Source organism: Poecilia reticulata, linkage group LG3 (assembly GCF_000633615.1).
Source record: "Poecilia reticulata strain Guanapo linkage group LG3, Guppy_female_1.0+MT, whole genome shotgun sequence".
NCBI classification, from domain to species: Eukaryota; Metazoa; Chordata; class Actinopteri; order Cyprinodontiformes; family Poeciliidae; genus Poecilia; species Poecilia reticulata.
In genome coordinates, this window is record NC_024333.1 from 23,383,229 (window position 1) to 23,398,676 (window position 15,448).

A 15,448-nucleotide genomic window follows, 5' to 3' on the forward strand; every position below is an offset into this window, starting at 1 on the left:
CGTGTGTTCGCTGTTGTGGCTTTACGCTTATTTGCCAAAAACTAAAATCCCCCTCTGTGTCAAAAGGTGAAGGCAACAGAATGTCTAAAAACAACTTCTGCAAGGCCACAGATGACCTCTAATCTGCAAACGTCAACCAGTAAAGCAAATGAAGCACAATCTATGAGTTGCCCATTTAAAACTGGTTTGACTGTTTGCTGTGTATTTCAGGGAACTTGTGACTACACTTATTATTGTGCTTTGCTTTGTTGCATCTGATGAATCTAAATAATTATAACATAATTTCAGCTCAATGAAGGCACAAGTGAACTTCCAAACAGCAGTATTGTTAATTTCACTATTGATACAACACTTATTTCAATTTGTTCAAGCAGCCTGTAAATATGAGGAAAACTATTGCACTATTGCTACACAAAAGCTGAAACCTTTAGACATACTTCATTTTTTTCTAGAAGGAAAAATGTAAATTATATTCAAACTATGACTGTCCGAAACATTTGAGGACTTTACCTCATTATGAAAATCCTTCTAATACTAAAAATAAAGAGAAAATGCAACCATCGCTTTAAAAATGAGTTATTATGCCTGTTTGTCATGATACAAATTGCCTTTCAAGGACAGGCGGTTATAGATAATGGATTGATGGATGGATTTTAGTTATATAGATTAAAACTGTTTTCTGGAGATACTCGGTCTCAAAAGGTTATATGTAGAACAGGAATTTCAGTTTAGAGGAACATTTTTATTATTTTTTATCATAAAAGAATAATAAAAGACAAAGCAATATTAGCTGCCTGGTAGACACACCTTATGAGGCAATATAGTTAACAAATTAGATTAAAAAAACAGTGTATTAAAAATATACAGATTAAAAAACATAAAAGAAATGGGTGAAAAGTTTACAAAATCTTACAGAGCAATCTGTGTTGACAACTGATATTTTTCAAAACAATATATATATATATATATATATTGTTTTTAGAAAAGCGTGATATTCGTTCTCACTTTATTCATGTTTATAACCAGGAAGCAGTTTAAGAAAGTTTAAGTTTAAGTTACTGTTTTTAACAAATCTAACTATTTCCAACATTTTCTGTGATTTATAATTACAGTGTTTTGTAAAGGTACTTGTAGTTGTGCTTCATAATTCACAACTATAAACTTCAATTATTGTATTGAATTTTATTTTTCTGTCAACACGGATTACCAGATTTATGAGTAAATAAAATAAACAATAAATAAATAAAAATCTATTTGAAGTGTGGTATGAATTTGTATTAAACCTCAAATACTATGTTGCCTGAAAGAAATCCACCCCATCTGGTATCCAAGTCACCTGATATGGGACTTTTATTAGACTCTAACTTTGAGAAACTTAATTTCAACGTAAATTCTGTAAAGACCTCAGAGGTTGTTCAGAGAATAATAATCAGAAAGACCAATTACCACAATAATTGTGACAAAATGTGAAAATGTTTACTGGGTGCGAGTACTTTTGCAAGGCGCTGAAATTAGATCCATTTGTTATTTTTATTTATTTTTACCTGATCAAACATATTTTGTCTCATCTCAACTATAGCAATAAAACAAAGAAAAACGAAAATACCAGATATTTTAAAAACATTAACCCACACCTTGATTAGGAATGAAATTGCTGCACTGGTGTCCCAGGTGAGGAAGCACCAAGAGAGGACAGTTATATATACTCATTCCTCAATACTTATACAAAAAACACACAATTTTCCTTTGAACACTGACACCTGGGATCATTCGACACACATTTACTTTTGAGGAATTTTTCAAGGAAAAAAAAACAAAGAGAAGAAGTCCAGTTGTCAAATGTTGAAACACTTACATTACTATGACCTGATGGAGAATTTTCAGACAGATTTTCAAATATCTTTTAAATGCCCCCAAAATATCCTGAGGGGGGCGATTAAAAAAAACTCCCGTCAAGTCTTTTTGTGGTATTTACAAAGTGTCTGTGTAGGGCAGGGTAGGTCCACTCATGATGTTCTGGTCCGTAGAGAGCTCATCCTGAGCACAGTGAGCTCAGCCACATCTGCATCTTGCATCTCCACCTCCTGTTGGCAGCTTTCTCTGATTACATACACTACCAGACCCGCACAGATGAAAATGAGGAGGATTATTCCTATTACCTGGACACAGGAGAGTAAGGTTAGCCAACGCATACATGGAAGAGCTTCCATCGTTTGATAACAAGTATATCTGACATAGGGAATACTCTGCCAACTGGTCATATCCCACTCACCTGAGAAAACACAAACAACCGCTGTGAGCGGAGCATTAATTCTTGTGGGGTGACGTCTCCCTCTGTAACTGGCTCACACCACTTCTGCGGAGCTGCCTTGTCAACAAGGACAAATCTTCCATCCCAGTCTGTCATAGCACAGGCAAAGTACTGGCCGTCCAGGAACAACAAGATCAGCCAAACGACAGCAGGAACGAAACTAGAGAGGGAAACCATTTTCCTGCACCACACGTTGCACCTGCATCCCTGGATGATCTGCATCAAGGTGAAGGCCATGACAGCAGGAATGATGAAGAATGCTGATGAAAACGCTCCATTCCAAGTAGGGTTGCAAGGACACTCAAACTCCAGCTCCACGAGCTTCTCTAGTCCCATGAGGATGAACCCGAAAGCCACATTTGATACCAGCGGACTGTTGCTAAGTTCATTTTTCAGCCTGGTAAGCCATTGTTGTCTACTTTCCATACTAAACTGACTAAAGAATGAAGACAACCGCTGCAAAAAGCCCAAAAGACAGTCCACGGTTGTGAACACATTGGCAACAGCTTAGTGATGCGTAATTAACACATCCAGGGGTAAGTTTTACCCTCAGGCAAAATGCTGCCCTTCCACTCTGATTGGCTTCGAACAACGGAGGGTGTGCCATCGGCGCTGACCTTTCTCTAGCGGATTGGTCTCTGGGAGATTTCAGGTGGGGTTTCATTTTAAATGTGGTCTCCTATAGAGTACGGGAGGGCGGGCTGTAAAGTGGAGGGAAGTTTGTTCTGCGGTAGAGTACACACATGCACTTTACAACAGTCTGGTAAATAAACATCCTAAATGTGTGATTGTTTACTTGGAAGCAAATATTTAAGTTAAAAAAAAGTTGAAATAGAGCTTGTGTTTGTATTTCCTTTAAATTCATGTAAAGCCCTTTGAATTGCCTTGTTGCTGAAAATGTGCTATATAAATAAAATTACCTTACCTTACCTTCAAAATGTAGAGAACATCAGAAATGAATTTATTTCATCCAAAAGGGAAAACATTAGAAGGTTTACTACAGGGCTCCAACATATTATTCAAGTCAATTCTTTTCCAGAGTCAAATATTCAGTCCTTTTTTAGTACACTTAAATGTAAGAACAATGGACTATGATTGATTAATTGAAGACATTCCAGATGGACAGATGAGATGACAAATAAAGTCTATAAATTCAAATATTTTTAAATATTTAAATATTTTTGAAATTTATTTTTCATACTTGTTACTCAACCTGGAAAATAATCATCCATCCATTTTCTTGCACCCTTTTTCCCTCAGTGGGGTCGGGAGGGGTGCTGGTGCCCATCTCCAGCCAACGTTTCAGGCGAGAGGCGGGGTACACCCTGGACAGGTCGCCAGTCTGTCGCAGGGCAACACAGAGACACACAGGACACACAACCATGCACACACACACTCATACCTAGGGGCAATTTGGAGAGGCCAATTAACCTAACAGTCATGTTTTTGGACTGTGGGAGGAAACCGGAGTACCCGGAGAAAACCCACACACGCACAGGGAGAACATGCAAACTCCATGCAGAAAGACCCCAGGCTGGGAATCGAACCCAGAACCTTCTTGCTGCAAGGCAACAGCTCTACCAACTGCGCCACTGTGCAGCCCGGAAAATAATCATATAAAATGTTTTTTTTTTTCAGACAACACAGGAACCATGTTATAATATTATTGGGTTATGAATAGATTATGTATTTAAATGCTTCCAGTCTATTTACTGAAACAGATTAGTACAGCTGTGAGCACACACTGCAATAAGGGACAGTTGCTGGTACTTTCGAGTTTATCCTAACTGGCCACACGAGGTCGCTCGTGCAGCAGCACAGATTAGGGATTGAGGAGGATTACAGGAAGCCATGTTAATTTTGAGGAGGAATTTAGAATGCATAATTTGAGAGGACCCAGGTAAATTATTAAATAATTTACGAATGATCCACTCAGGGAGCTGAAGAGTATCTTCACAACCTCATCAAAAAGAAATCTGAATGTGATGGAAAAAGTTTGAATCAGACTGATTCAATATTTGCTTTCTTGATATTGTTTTTAAGGCTCTGTAGTTGTTTTATCTTACACATCTGCACATGTTGCCTTTTATTCAGAACGTGTATGAAAATTGCAACAAAATAGAGTCCAAATAAATAGAAGTTTAAAAAGTGAGATAGACGTCCCGTCACCTGAAACTAATAACAAAATAAAATGTAAAACAGAAAAAAATTATAAAACATAAAAGTGTCGGAGTTCTCAAACATAATTTGCCTTTGCGTGACATGCGCGATGCAGTGCGCGTGCCGCTGATGAGTGTGTGTGCGTGTCTGCGTGTGTGTGTGTTCATCCCCAGTCATGAGCGCACTGGGCACGCGCGGCTTTCCGTCGCTGCCGTTGGTTCCCTACCAGCATCTGTTCCTCCGTTGGTATTAAAAATAGACCGGTGCTGATAACAGACTTATGTTTCGGCTTCATCACTCGCCGTCGGGAATCGCTTGCGCGCTACTTTCATCTTAATCACCGAACCGTGACCGGTGGGAGCGTAAATGCGCATCGGTGTGCGCATCTCTGAATCTTTGGAACCTCGCCGTGGACAATCTCCCTGACATCCAAAGACATCTTCCCCGCAATCCCAGCGAGGCTTCTTCGCCGCCTATGGCCGCAGATCAGCTCGGCTGGCCTCGTCCCGGACCTTTCACCCACGGCTGCCCTCCAAAAGGTGTTTGAATCAGGGAGACATCTCCACGGGATTAAAAAAAAAATAAAAATAAAAAATCACCTCGGCTGGCTGCTTTTAAAGAACCCGGTGCTATGCTGGGCCCATCTTTTTAGATCTCGTGATCAATATCCTACACCGTCTCTCCTCCCACATTCGTCCGACCGAGAGACCTTATCGAGCCCTAACGATGCATCCTAACGCGGTGATGCTGGCGGTGGTACTTCTGGGCAACTTGATGCTGCCCTTTGCCTCGGCTCAAAACGGTAAGGACACAGATGTGACCGTGGCAGAAATGTTCAGTGTGCGCTGAGGGAAAGTGATTTGTCTTGTGTTGAGGACGCCCGTGTGAAATGTTTCTAAAGAGGATTTTATTTCAACAGCGGTAAGCCATTACTTTCATTCCACGCTCCTCCACAACAAGGCCAGAGTTACTACGTTTGATTTGTGTCGCTGACAACGGAAAGTTCAGGAAAAATTGAACGAGGTGTGACAGTTTTTTCTCCTCCTCAGGTCATTTCTTGGATAGAGTGGGCATGGTTGACATGTTGAATAGAAATACACAGAAGGGACACGTTTTCGAGTTTTAATCTTCATTTATTTCCAATGCCAAGCAGAATTATTTATAGCCTAACCTTCAAACTTTTCACAAAAAATTGTTAACTATAAATTTTAATACATAGAGTAACACAAAATTACCACATAATTGTCAAGTAGAGGGAAAACTGTACACCTTGTTCTTTATTTTTTACAAATAAAAATCTGAAAAGTGTGGGCTGCAACCCCCTTTACTCAGATGGCCCTAAATGAAATCCAGTGCATCAGAAACAGAGTCCATCTGCGTGACATGTAACTTAGAGTATAAACAGTTGCTCTACGAAGGCTTCAGAAGTTTGTTTTGTAGATCTTTAGTGAACAAACAGTGAAGATCAATCAGACAGGTTACAGATGGTTGTGAATAAGCTTAAACTGAGGTCGACGTTTAACATGGCAGTGAACAAGTTTCAAACCATCATCCAAAAACTGAAAGAATATTGTAGAGTTACAAATGTACTAAATCTCAACTATAATAACCATAAGAGTTGTTGCATTTTATCTACTTGGCCTTTCTGTGAAAGTTGCAAGATGAAAGCCAGTTAAAATTTCCATTTGCAGTTTGCCATAACCCCTGTGAGACGGGAGGGAATAGATATGCACGCCACACTTTTTAGATTTAAGATAGTAAAAAGAAAAAAAAAACATTGAAAAACACACATGCTATTTCTTTCACATTATAATTAGGCACAACTGTGTCTACTACTGTGTCCTGCTTTAATACATAAAAGTTTATGCTTTTAACTGGCAGTATAAAGCATTTATTAGAGTATGAAAATGCTTGTTGGGAACTGTGGTTGTGCTATTTACATGGGGGAAAACATGCTAGTTCTTGAGTAGACTAGCTTAGATATGGTTGAGCTGGAAAAATGAGAAAAGGTCAAAGACAGATCCAACATGTTTTTTGTTCCGTTTGTTTCCTTTCCAGAGAATCTTCCTTGTGTGTTGTTGTTGGAAAGGTTGTTAATGCGTTGCATAACAAAATTATAAAAATTCATTCCGTTTGTTGGAGCATCTAGTAATTCTTCTCTTTATCAAAAAATAGGGACTCAAAATGTTTGACTGACAGACACTCCTCGATGCAAAGAGTGGATTTTTATGAACACCAAAAGTTCACTGTGCATTAATCATGGCGAAAACATGGAGGACTTGATATGAGGAAATGTCAGCAACATGCTGTTGGGTGTTCCAGCCTGTCCTCCTGTGATACAGCATGTCCTTACTTATAATTCTGTTGAATCACACCACCCGCTGGGCCACACAAATCAGCAGCCATTCATGAAATCAAAGTGGACTGCTCATAATTTTTGAAAAGTTTTAATAGCAACTCTCCAGTTGGAATTTATCTCCTGTAGGTTTTTATACCACTCTAAAAAAAATCATCTGTCTCTAAATGAGCTGCTACTCCCACATGTTGACAAAACAGTGTCACAAGCTGTCACAGAAAAAATAAGGCAGAGAAACGGGAGACAATTACTCTAAATACTGTATTATAATTTTTAATGCTTAAGCTCCACTTTGCTTAGCAGCGTGGGGAAAAATCTGTCTCATGCAAGACCTCCTGAGACAGATTTTGATGGCAGGTTTGAGAAGGTTGGAGGATTAAATTTGCAAATATTCTTTCATTTGTACCAATAAATCACTGCAGCAGATTATACAATAATTCTCGTCAAACAAAAAGAACAAACAAGCAGCACAGACAGAATATGGATCATTAACAAAGAAAAAGCAACCTCCGTCGTCAGCTTTTGGAGAGATAAATAAACCAAATATACACAGCATTATATAACAAAAAATATTCTCACTTGAATTTCTTTCCGCCTTCCTTATTAATTTCACTGAAGTGTGTGGAAGTCTTATTTGATTATCTGGAAAATGAAACACAAAATAGGCGTTGTGCTGTGCTGGCGTCCAGTCTCCATGGCCCAGTTTGCACCATAGAATTACATGCATGCATAAATACATGAAGTGGTCAGCGAGAGTCAGTCTCGTGCAAACCGGTCATCAAATCTGTTAATGTTTTCTTGCTACACAGAGGAAGATTTCATCAAGTAAACAGATCCTTCATTAACGTCGGTCTTGATTGGGGCTGTAATAAACTGCAGCTACTGCGCAGAACCAGAGGTATTTCTCAGATAATTGCTCATGTTGCATGCCAAACCATTTCATTTTTTTTCTCCCAGTTCAGATTAAGGGTAATCACTGTGCCACCTCTTACGCAATGCTTGGTTTTGCTGTGATATGACAGCATTCAGGCAGTGATGTGGGGACAATAATAATTATAAGTGCATGAGATTTAATCACTGTGTCTGGGAAAGCTGAGGGAATTTGTGCCAGTTGCTCCCTCATTTTCAGGAAAAACTAGGCCCACTACAGGCAGCCAGGTTGTGCGACAGATATTTGGAAGGCTGTGAATTGCATCCGTCCGTTCTGCAGCGTTTCTATTTTTACCACAGAGACTGAGCGCTGAGAACTGTGGCTTTAAGGTCCTTTTGTGAAAGTGAATCCATTAACTTTTAATGGACGGCCTCCCGGTGCACAGCTGCATGGCGCTCTGAAGACTCAATGCGTGGATGTAAACTATTTAAGATCAAATATTATATGTTCCTTATGCAAAATATACTAAACACTGTTGAGAAGACAGCTGGTGCTGACCTAAAGTAGTACCTTTGAGTCTTACATAATATCTCCCTACGAAGGATGCAACCTACTCTGCATGCTTTTCTGCTCTCCCTGGATGTGAGTCAATGTGTAGGCCACATTAAATGACAGTTGTAGGAATTTATTTTAGCATGTGCCACATTTCCATACTTATTCAGGATTAACATGTTGATGGACAGAGGTTTCATTTTGATTTGTGGAAAGGCTCTGCAGTTTCATGGCTGCATCATTTTTGTGCATAGAGTGGGAAATTTCACAGATATCATTTGACAAGCTGGAAATAGGACAAGGTGACAGATTGGCCTGGCCAGCACATCAGTCAGAGCACAACTAGATACAGTTTGTAAAGTGCATAGCTGATAACAAAATATAGCTCTGAGTTCTCTCATTTCTGTGTTTCTGCCATATAGATTTATTTGCCACCTAAAGAATAGAAACACAACAATTAGTCTTGAACTTATTGAAATGTTGATTATACAGATGCATCTGAATGATAAATGATATGTAACTGTATAGTGCTTTAATGAGTCCAAAGGACATCAAAGTGTTTCATTCTACCTTTAGTCATTCATCCATTCACACACACATTCACACACTGATGGTTACCACAGCTACCCTGGAGCAGTCTGACAGAACGTAGACCATCTTTTTAAAATTTCTTTTACAATGTAATTTTTTACTGCTCTTATGTAATATTATAAGATCAGGAAAGCTTATAAGTTTTTAGAAAAAAAAATTATAAAAAAATGTTAATAGAAGATTAGTTTCTATGAACCATGTAGTTTCTAATAGAAACATTTAAAATGTAACAGTCTTGATTGACGAGACAAAAAAATGAACAATTTTCCCTAAATTAGCTCTAATGGGTGATTGACAGGTCAAATATTAAAACTAATATTTAATTAAATATTAAATGTATCAAAACTAAGAACCTCAACCATTTCAGATCCATTAAGCAAATGCATGTACTTTAATGTTTTGCTGAGTTTAATAATAATCAGAAATGTTAGATATATCCAACATTTGCACATTTTGTACTAAAACCCATTCATCTGTGTGATGCAGAACTCGTCTCCTTTCTGAGCTGTCTGATGTTTGAACATCCCATCATTTATATACTTGCGCATAATTGTTTGAACAGATGAAGGCACCTTAAAGTATCTGGAGATTGTTCCCAAGGATGAGTCAGACATATGCAGTTCCACAATTCCTAATTTCTTGGCTGATTTTGTTCAAACATGTTAAGCAAGAAAGCTGCGTGTTCCAGGTGTGGCCTTAAAACACATGCTTCAATTAAATCATGCCTTCAACATGCCTTCAATTAAATCAAATGTATGGGTTAATCTATCAGAATTTTTGTCATTCAGGCTTTCCCACATTGTTTAAAGAGACATAATTCTGTATGTCAACTAAAAGTTACAAAAAATATATCTTAAAAATGTTCTTGTTCTGTTTTCTGGCACTTTGCAAACAAATTCCAATTGATCTAAAGCAAGAGAAGTTTGTTCTAATTTAACTTCAGACAGTGATAAAAAATATATATATATTTTTAGTTGCTGTATGTAAACTTCTGATTTAATCTGTAGGAAACCCTTACAGTTTCTCCATCACCATTGCCAAACCATGAGCTGATTGTAGCCAGATTAATATTCTAAAATAGCACAGATGTCAATCATTCACAACTTTCTCTGTTTGCTGATTGGCCAGGATGATACTAAATTAGAGAAATCAAACTCAATGGGACAAATCCCAGATGGAGCAACGGAAGGAGATGATAATCGAGTGGAATTGTGTAGGAAGGCAATAGCTATGAAATACAAAAAGTATGTTGTACCTAATAATAGGTCAAATCAAATACAGGTCAAGACACATGAATTCTATTTTTTCCTTTAATCTTCCTTTTGAAAAGTCTGTTTTTATTATTTGGTTATGCTAAAATCCATCAGGATGTAATGTTAGACTGAGTGTATAAGAAAGTCAAAGTGTTCATAAATCACCATTAAAAGCTCCACCCAAAAGTGAGACATTATGCACTGTAGTACCAGTTATGTATCAGCATCTGCAGAGGACAACATTGCACTGTAAGACAAGCATTTTACAGCCATGTAGGATCCAATCAATATACCTATATAGTGCAGCAGAGTGTCCATTATCATGTTTCATGCAGGCCATGCACAAAGGTTCATCTGTGAGTCTGGAAAACAAGCCGTAGAACTCGAGCCAAACTCTTACACTGAGTCATGGCTGCCCACTGCGAAATGTGATATGGCCTGCACTGATTAGGAGCAGCATTGCTGCAAAGATATTACGCACTGAAAAAAACAGTAATTTAAGTAATTCTCTTTTTTTTTTCTTTTTTTTTTACATAGCGATCGATTATTTGGTAGCATTATTGTGCTTTTTTGACCTTCTTTGTATTGAGATAATTAAACGCATTACAGCTAAGGCTGCTCTGCTGGGACTGAGATGACCTCTACAAGGACTCCGGAGGTTCATTTTCATTTTTTGTCCTGCCCGGCATTTTAGCTAATGATACACAGAAGCAGGTGGTTGTTTTTACATGCTTTGACACCAGATGCATCTGTGTTGTGTTGATACACAAATGATGACATATTAACAGTACAATTCGAGAGAAAGTATCCTTTCCCCTTCCAAATAAACATCCGAAGGCTTCCTGTCACACCACTGAAAGAAACTAGAAACTGACAGTTTAAAAACCTACATCGTGGGACCAATGCTCACACTGTTGTATTTTATAAATAATTGTTCCTCTGAAAATTATTGCATGTACTCACTTCACCAATTTTATACTATGGTTTAAAGGTATAAACCATAAAAAACACTTAGCTGAAATAGCTAAGAAGTTGTATAGGATAGTTTTGAAAAACTATATGCAATGCTTACATCAGGGGAAAACGAAGATAAAAAAACGAATTTGTTGTATTCTTCAAATACAATTTGATTCAAATTTTTAATTAAATAACATTAAAAATATAAAGCCCATTTGGACTCTGAAAATGAAGAGGCCGCACACCAACCATTTTTCTAAACTGTTTTATGCATCTGAAAATACTTCTACAGCCAAAGCAATCCTTGATGAGACAAAATAGAAAGTGTAGTAGCCTTCTTCTTATCAGTTGATCAGCAGTGAGCAGAAATAGGTGGGGTAGGGGAAATTATGCCCCTATCTCATTCATACAGCCGGAAAAACTCTGATCCCAGCAGTTTATCTGACATCTGATTTAAAGCAATTGTAAAAGGGAGAAGAGAAAAAAAATTTCTAAACTGTTTTAAGAACCTTTGTATACATTCTGTATGTAAATTCTTGTAACAACTGTCACACAATATTATAAAAACTTACTGATATTATATTTTTTGTAGCAAGAGAGCATATATTATCCCACAGTTTGTATAGTTCTGAACCCATCAAAGTGAGCCTTTTTTGAGGCATGTCAATATGGGCTTGCAAGAATGTGAAACTTAGGTGACAGAACTGCTACTGCAGAGAAGATTACAGGGAGTGAATACAAGTCTTGGCAAAAAAGTGTTATAATGGAGTTGATAAAAAATAAAAAACGTGTGAATGGAAAAAAACAAGCTTCTATTCATGTTGCTTAATGTGACATGTATTTCTAGCAGATGGTGAACAAAGCAGTAGCACTTCAGTTGGTGTTCTACCTGATCATCATTAACCAGAACACTATGCAGAAACCAAGCTTTATTTCATTGCTGTACTTTGTAATCCACTTAGGGTTTATGCATTAACAAAAAATGCATAAACGTTTTTGTTAATGACACCAGTGGAACAGTATCTGTGTGTCAGAGAACGTTATTTGTACTTTCACAGTCGAATAAGTGTAAAAAAGATCTTGAACTTATTTCAGAATCCTTCAATCTTTTCCCACATGCCCCCTTTTTTTGCATCATTAGCATTTGAGTAGGTCAATTGTTGTAAAAGCCTAATCTGACTAAATTAATGTTTATCTACTATCTTTGCATGTACTGAGAGGTGGGTTCCTCTTATTGCAGAGCAATCTGGCCATAAAAGCATTTTTTGGGGGATGTAATCCTGATCCACAGTTTGAACAGTCATGTTTTTTTCAGATTTAGTTGTATTTAGTTCTGGATATGACTGGCTGGATGCAGAGCCTCTGTTTTCAACTCAGGATTCTCTCTAAATATCTGTATTCTGGTTTATTCTGATAGACACTTCTTGGCCTTTTTGCACTGCGAGTTAGTTTTTTGTTGTTGTTTTTTTCATAAGTGCCACACAAGTAGGATAGTTGTTGTTTATTGCATATCTTAGCAGCTATTGGGACCAAGCAATTAAACACAATAGATGAGGCCTGACTCTCCAGTGTGTGATTACATTTCCAGGGAGGTACGCATATGGCTGAGACATATGGCACAGCGAAGATCCACAAAGCTCTCATAAAACAACATGATACATCAAAAATAAATTAGATATCAGAATCTTTAATATTTTAAACAGAAAACAATCAAGTAGAAATGTAGCTTAAACCAGGTGAGGGAAAAAAACTAATCTGACTTTATTAAGGCAGGAAAATAATTAAAAGGAATTAAACTGAATATTAGAATTGGACTGGGAAGAAAAATAAAAAAAACTGATGCAACTGTAAGAGTATCTTTTTGCATTGACTCTTTGCAGACTTTTGACTACATCAGCTTTCCTTATAAGATGCTGGTCACTGGCTGCTGTATTCAATTTCACCATGCTGCCTTTTGTTTACAAACTACTACATTGTCTTTTATGTGCACTGCTATAATTTTGATCCTCATTTTTCAGTATGTAAAATACTAGCTGGCTTGTCTAGACCAGTCAGGCATAACATTATGACCGCATGCCTAATAGCACTGCCAAACGAGCCCTGCTCTTTTAAGGCATGGATTCATCTTGGGCCCCAAAGTTGTGCTGCTGTAAACACTTTTAAATCTTCTAATCTTGAAAACATTCTAATTGAAAATTAAGAATGGAAGCAATATGTTCAATATATTTTGTCAATCATTTCAGAAAGTGGAATCACATAGATTTGTTACATTTTGTGTGAAACAGTTTAAGCCTGGAGTTCTTATAATTTTGATGATTATGGCTTACAGATAATAAAAACAAAAATTCTGTGTCTCAACAAAATTTGAATATAACATAAGGTAAATATGGAAAGGATACTTTAAACTGAAATGCCAGGTTTCTGAAAATAATGTTAATTTCAATGTACTCAATACTTTGTTGGGCTTCCATTTGCATAAATTAATGCATGTGTGGTGTTGGGTAGTGTTAAGTCTTGTGAAATATATATATATATATATATATATATATATATATATATATATATATATATATATATATATATATATATATATATATATATATATATATATATATATATATATATATGATATTCAAGTCTTTCAAAATCTACTTGTATACATTAAAAACTAATTTAATATACACAAAGAACTCCAAATGAATATTTAGCTTTTTAGTAAATCAAGCTATGAACAGTGATACAGGCTCTCACAGGCTCTTTCACGAAATACTTAAATTTCGTTGTAATTTAATTTAACTTTATATTATTATCAGAACATTTTGTGCTGCACCCTAATTTGATTATTTTTCCTCTGATCCCTATTCAGGCCAGTTGACTCATAAATGATGTTAGGTTATGACACAAAATTAAACTTTCTTAATAATTGGACAGAACATGGAAAATTACTTTCAATTATTAGGCGATAATTCTCAACTGAAAAGTCAGATACAAAATGAAAAAACTGCAAAATATATGAAGAGGGGTCAAAGTGACCAGTGTCTGAAGCTGTCACACATAGTATATTGTCATTATTTACAAAAGATAAGGGGAAAAAAATCAAATATTATTTGTGTATGAAAATGTAAGTGAATTTTGTGATCTCATAAGTCATTATTAACTTAAGTAATCGTCTTTGTCATCAATGTTTTTACCCTCTGACACCGTGGTGATTCTAGGACGCTCTACTTTACAGAATTGCTTCAGCTGATTTAAATTTACTAGATTTTAATCATCCTTAAGCCCGTTTATCTTCACTGGTCCTTTGTACTACTGCGATTCTTTGCATTTGCTTTGGTGTTTGGGATTATTGTCTCATTTTGTGACCGGATTTCCAGCAAACCTCGGCTGTAAGGCAGATGGCCCCACAGTTTAATCTAACCTACAATATAAAAAAATAGATGACCGCGGTGCTCCTTACAAATAAGCCTTCATTGTAAAGATTATTTTTCATTCTCTAACATAAAGTTTTAGCAATCAATTTTGAACTAGCTAATGCCTGGTTTCAGCTTTAGCTCAAAACCTTATGCAGTTCCTTTAATGTTGGACTTAAACGTGCGCGTGGTAGAATGTGTATTAAAAGAAAAATGTGTAACTTCACTGAAGGTTTTCCATACTACAAATAATTTTTTGTGTAGAATGAGGAAATTATTAAATGATTCCAAATTGTTGTTATGTAGTCAAATAATTTTCTCTAAATTATTGAACTGCAACTATATTTTTTAGAGGATTTGATTAGCACTGATCAGATTTTTGTGGCCATTTTTTACTGAATGGAGAATGGCTAACTATGAAAGATCATTGAAAATATTTCGCCATTCATTCCTACTTCCACTTGTGTGACTGGGTTTTAAAAATATTTTAAACTCAAAGCAAAATGATTAATCAGTTCTCATTTAAAATGCTTTCAGCAACAAATCCAGCAACAGCGTTGTGAGAAGCATGCCATAATTTCTAAATTCAGCATGTTCCATGGCAGATGTTGAAAGCTCAAAAAGATAAAAACATTTCAAGTCAGTCAGCATTTTATGTACTTACTCAAAGTATTGCTCTCGCTTGCTCTCTGACAGCCTGAATGAACTGCGGACATGGCTCGAAATGTTGCAGCAAGTAGTTTCTTTTTAAATACCTACTACATCCTTGAGTTTCTTCTGACTTAACATCTCAGTTTTTTAAAAATAGATCCAGTTAAGCCCAAAACTATTTATAACCTGCAGATTTAGATTTAAAGTAATCTTTTAAATTTACCTACATGCCTTTGCTGACTGGAGGAATTCTATAATGGATCGGCCAGAGTTCACAAAATCCATGGAACATGTCACAAGAGACGGATCATCAAAATATAAGAAGATGGATGCATA

At 36.6% G+C, this 15,448-nt stretch overlaps 2 protein-coding genes across 4 annotated transcripts in view; one reads left to right on the plus strand and one right to left on the minus strand.

The window, feature by feature from the left end:
• Positions 1–1,557: 1,557 nt before the first annotated feature.
• Positions 1,558–3,533, minus strand: LOC103462686 (protein FAM26F). Its single transcript, XM_008405621.2, has 2 exons — positions 2,273–3,533; positions 1,558–2,159 (listed from the first exon to the last, which is right to left on the minus strand). Exons 1-2 carry the CDS (start codon positions 2,735–2,737, stop codon positions 2,007–2,009), a joined length of 618 nt encoding a protein of 205 aa, XP_008403843.1. The 5' UTR covers positions 2,738–3,533; the 3' UTR covers positions 1,558–2,006.
• Positions 3,534–4,637: 1,104 nt separating this feature from the next.
• LOC103462684 (neuroplastin-like) overlaps positions 4,638–15,448 on the plus strand; it is a 35,741-nt gene continuing 24,930 nt past the window's right edge. For 2 of the 3 annotated variants that reach the window (XM_008405618.2, XM_008405619.2), the window contains exon 1: positions 4,640–5,273. In XM_008405618.2, coding sequence (XP_008403840.1) covers positions 5,198–5,273 — 76 coding nt within the window. In that variant the 5' untranslated portion in view covers positions 4,640–5,197. Of the gene's footprint in view, positions 5,274–15,448 lie in introns of all 3 variants that reach the window. The other variant, XM_008405620.2, reaches the window with a different exon arrangement.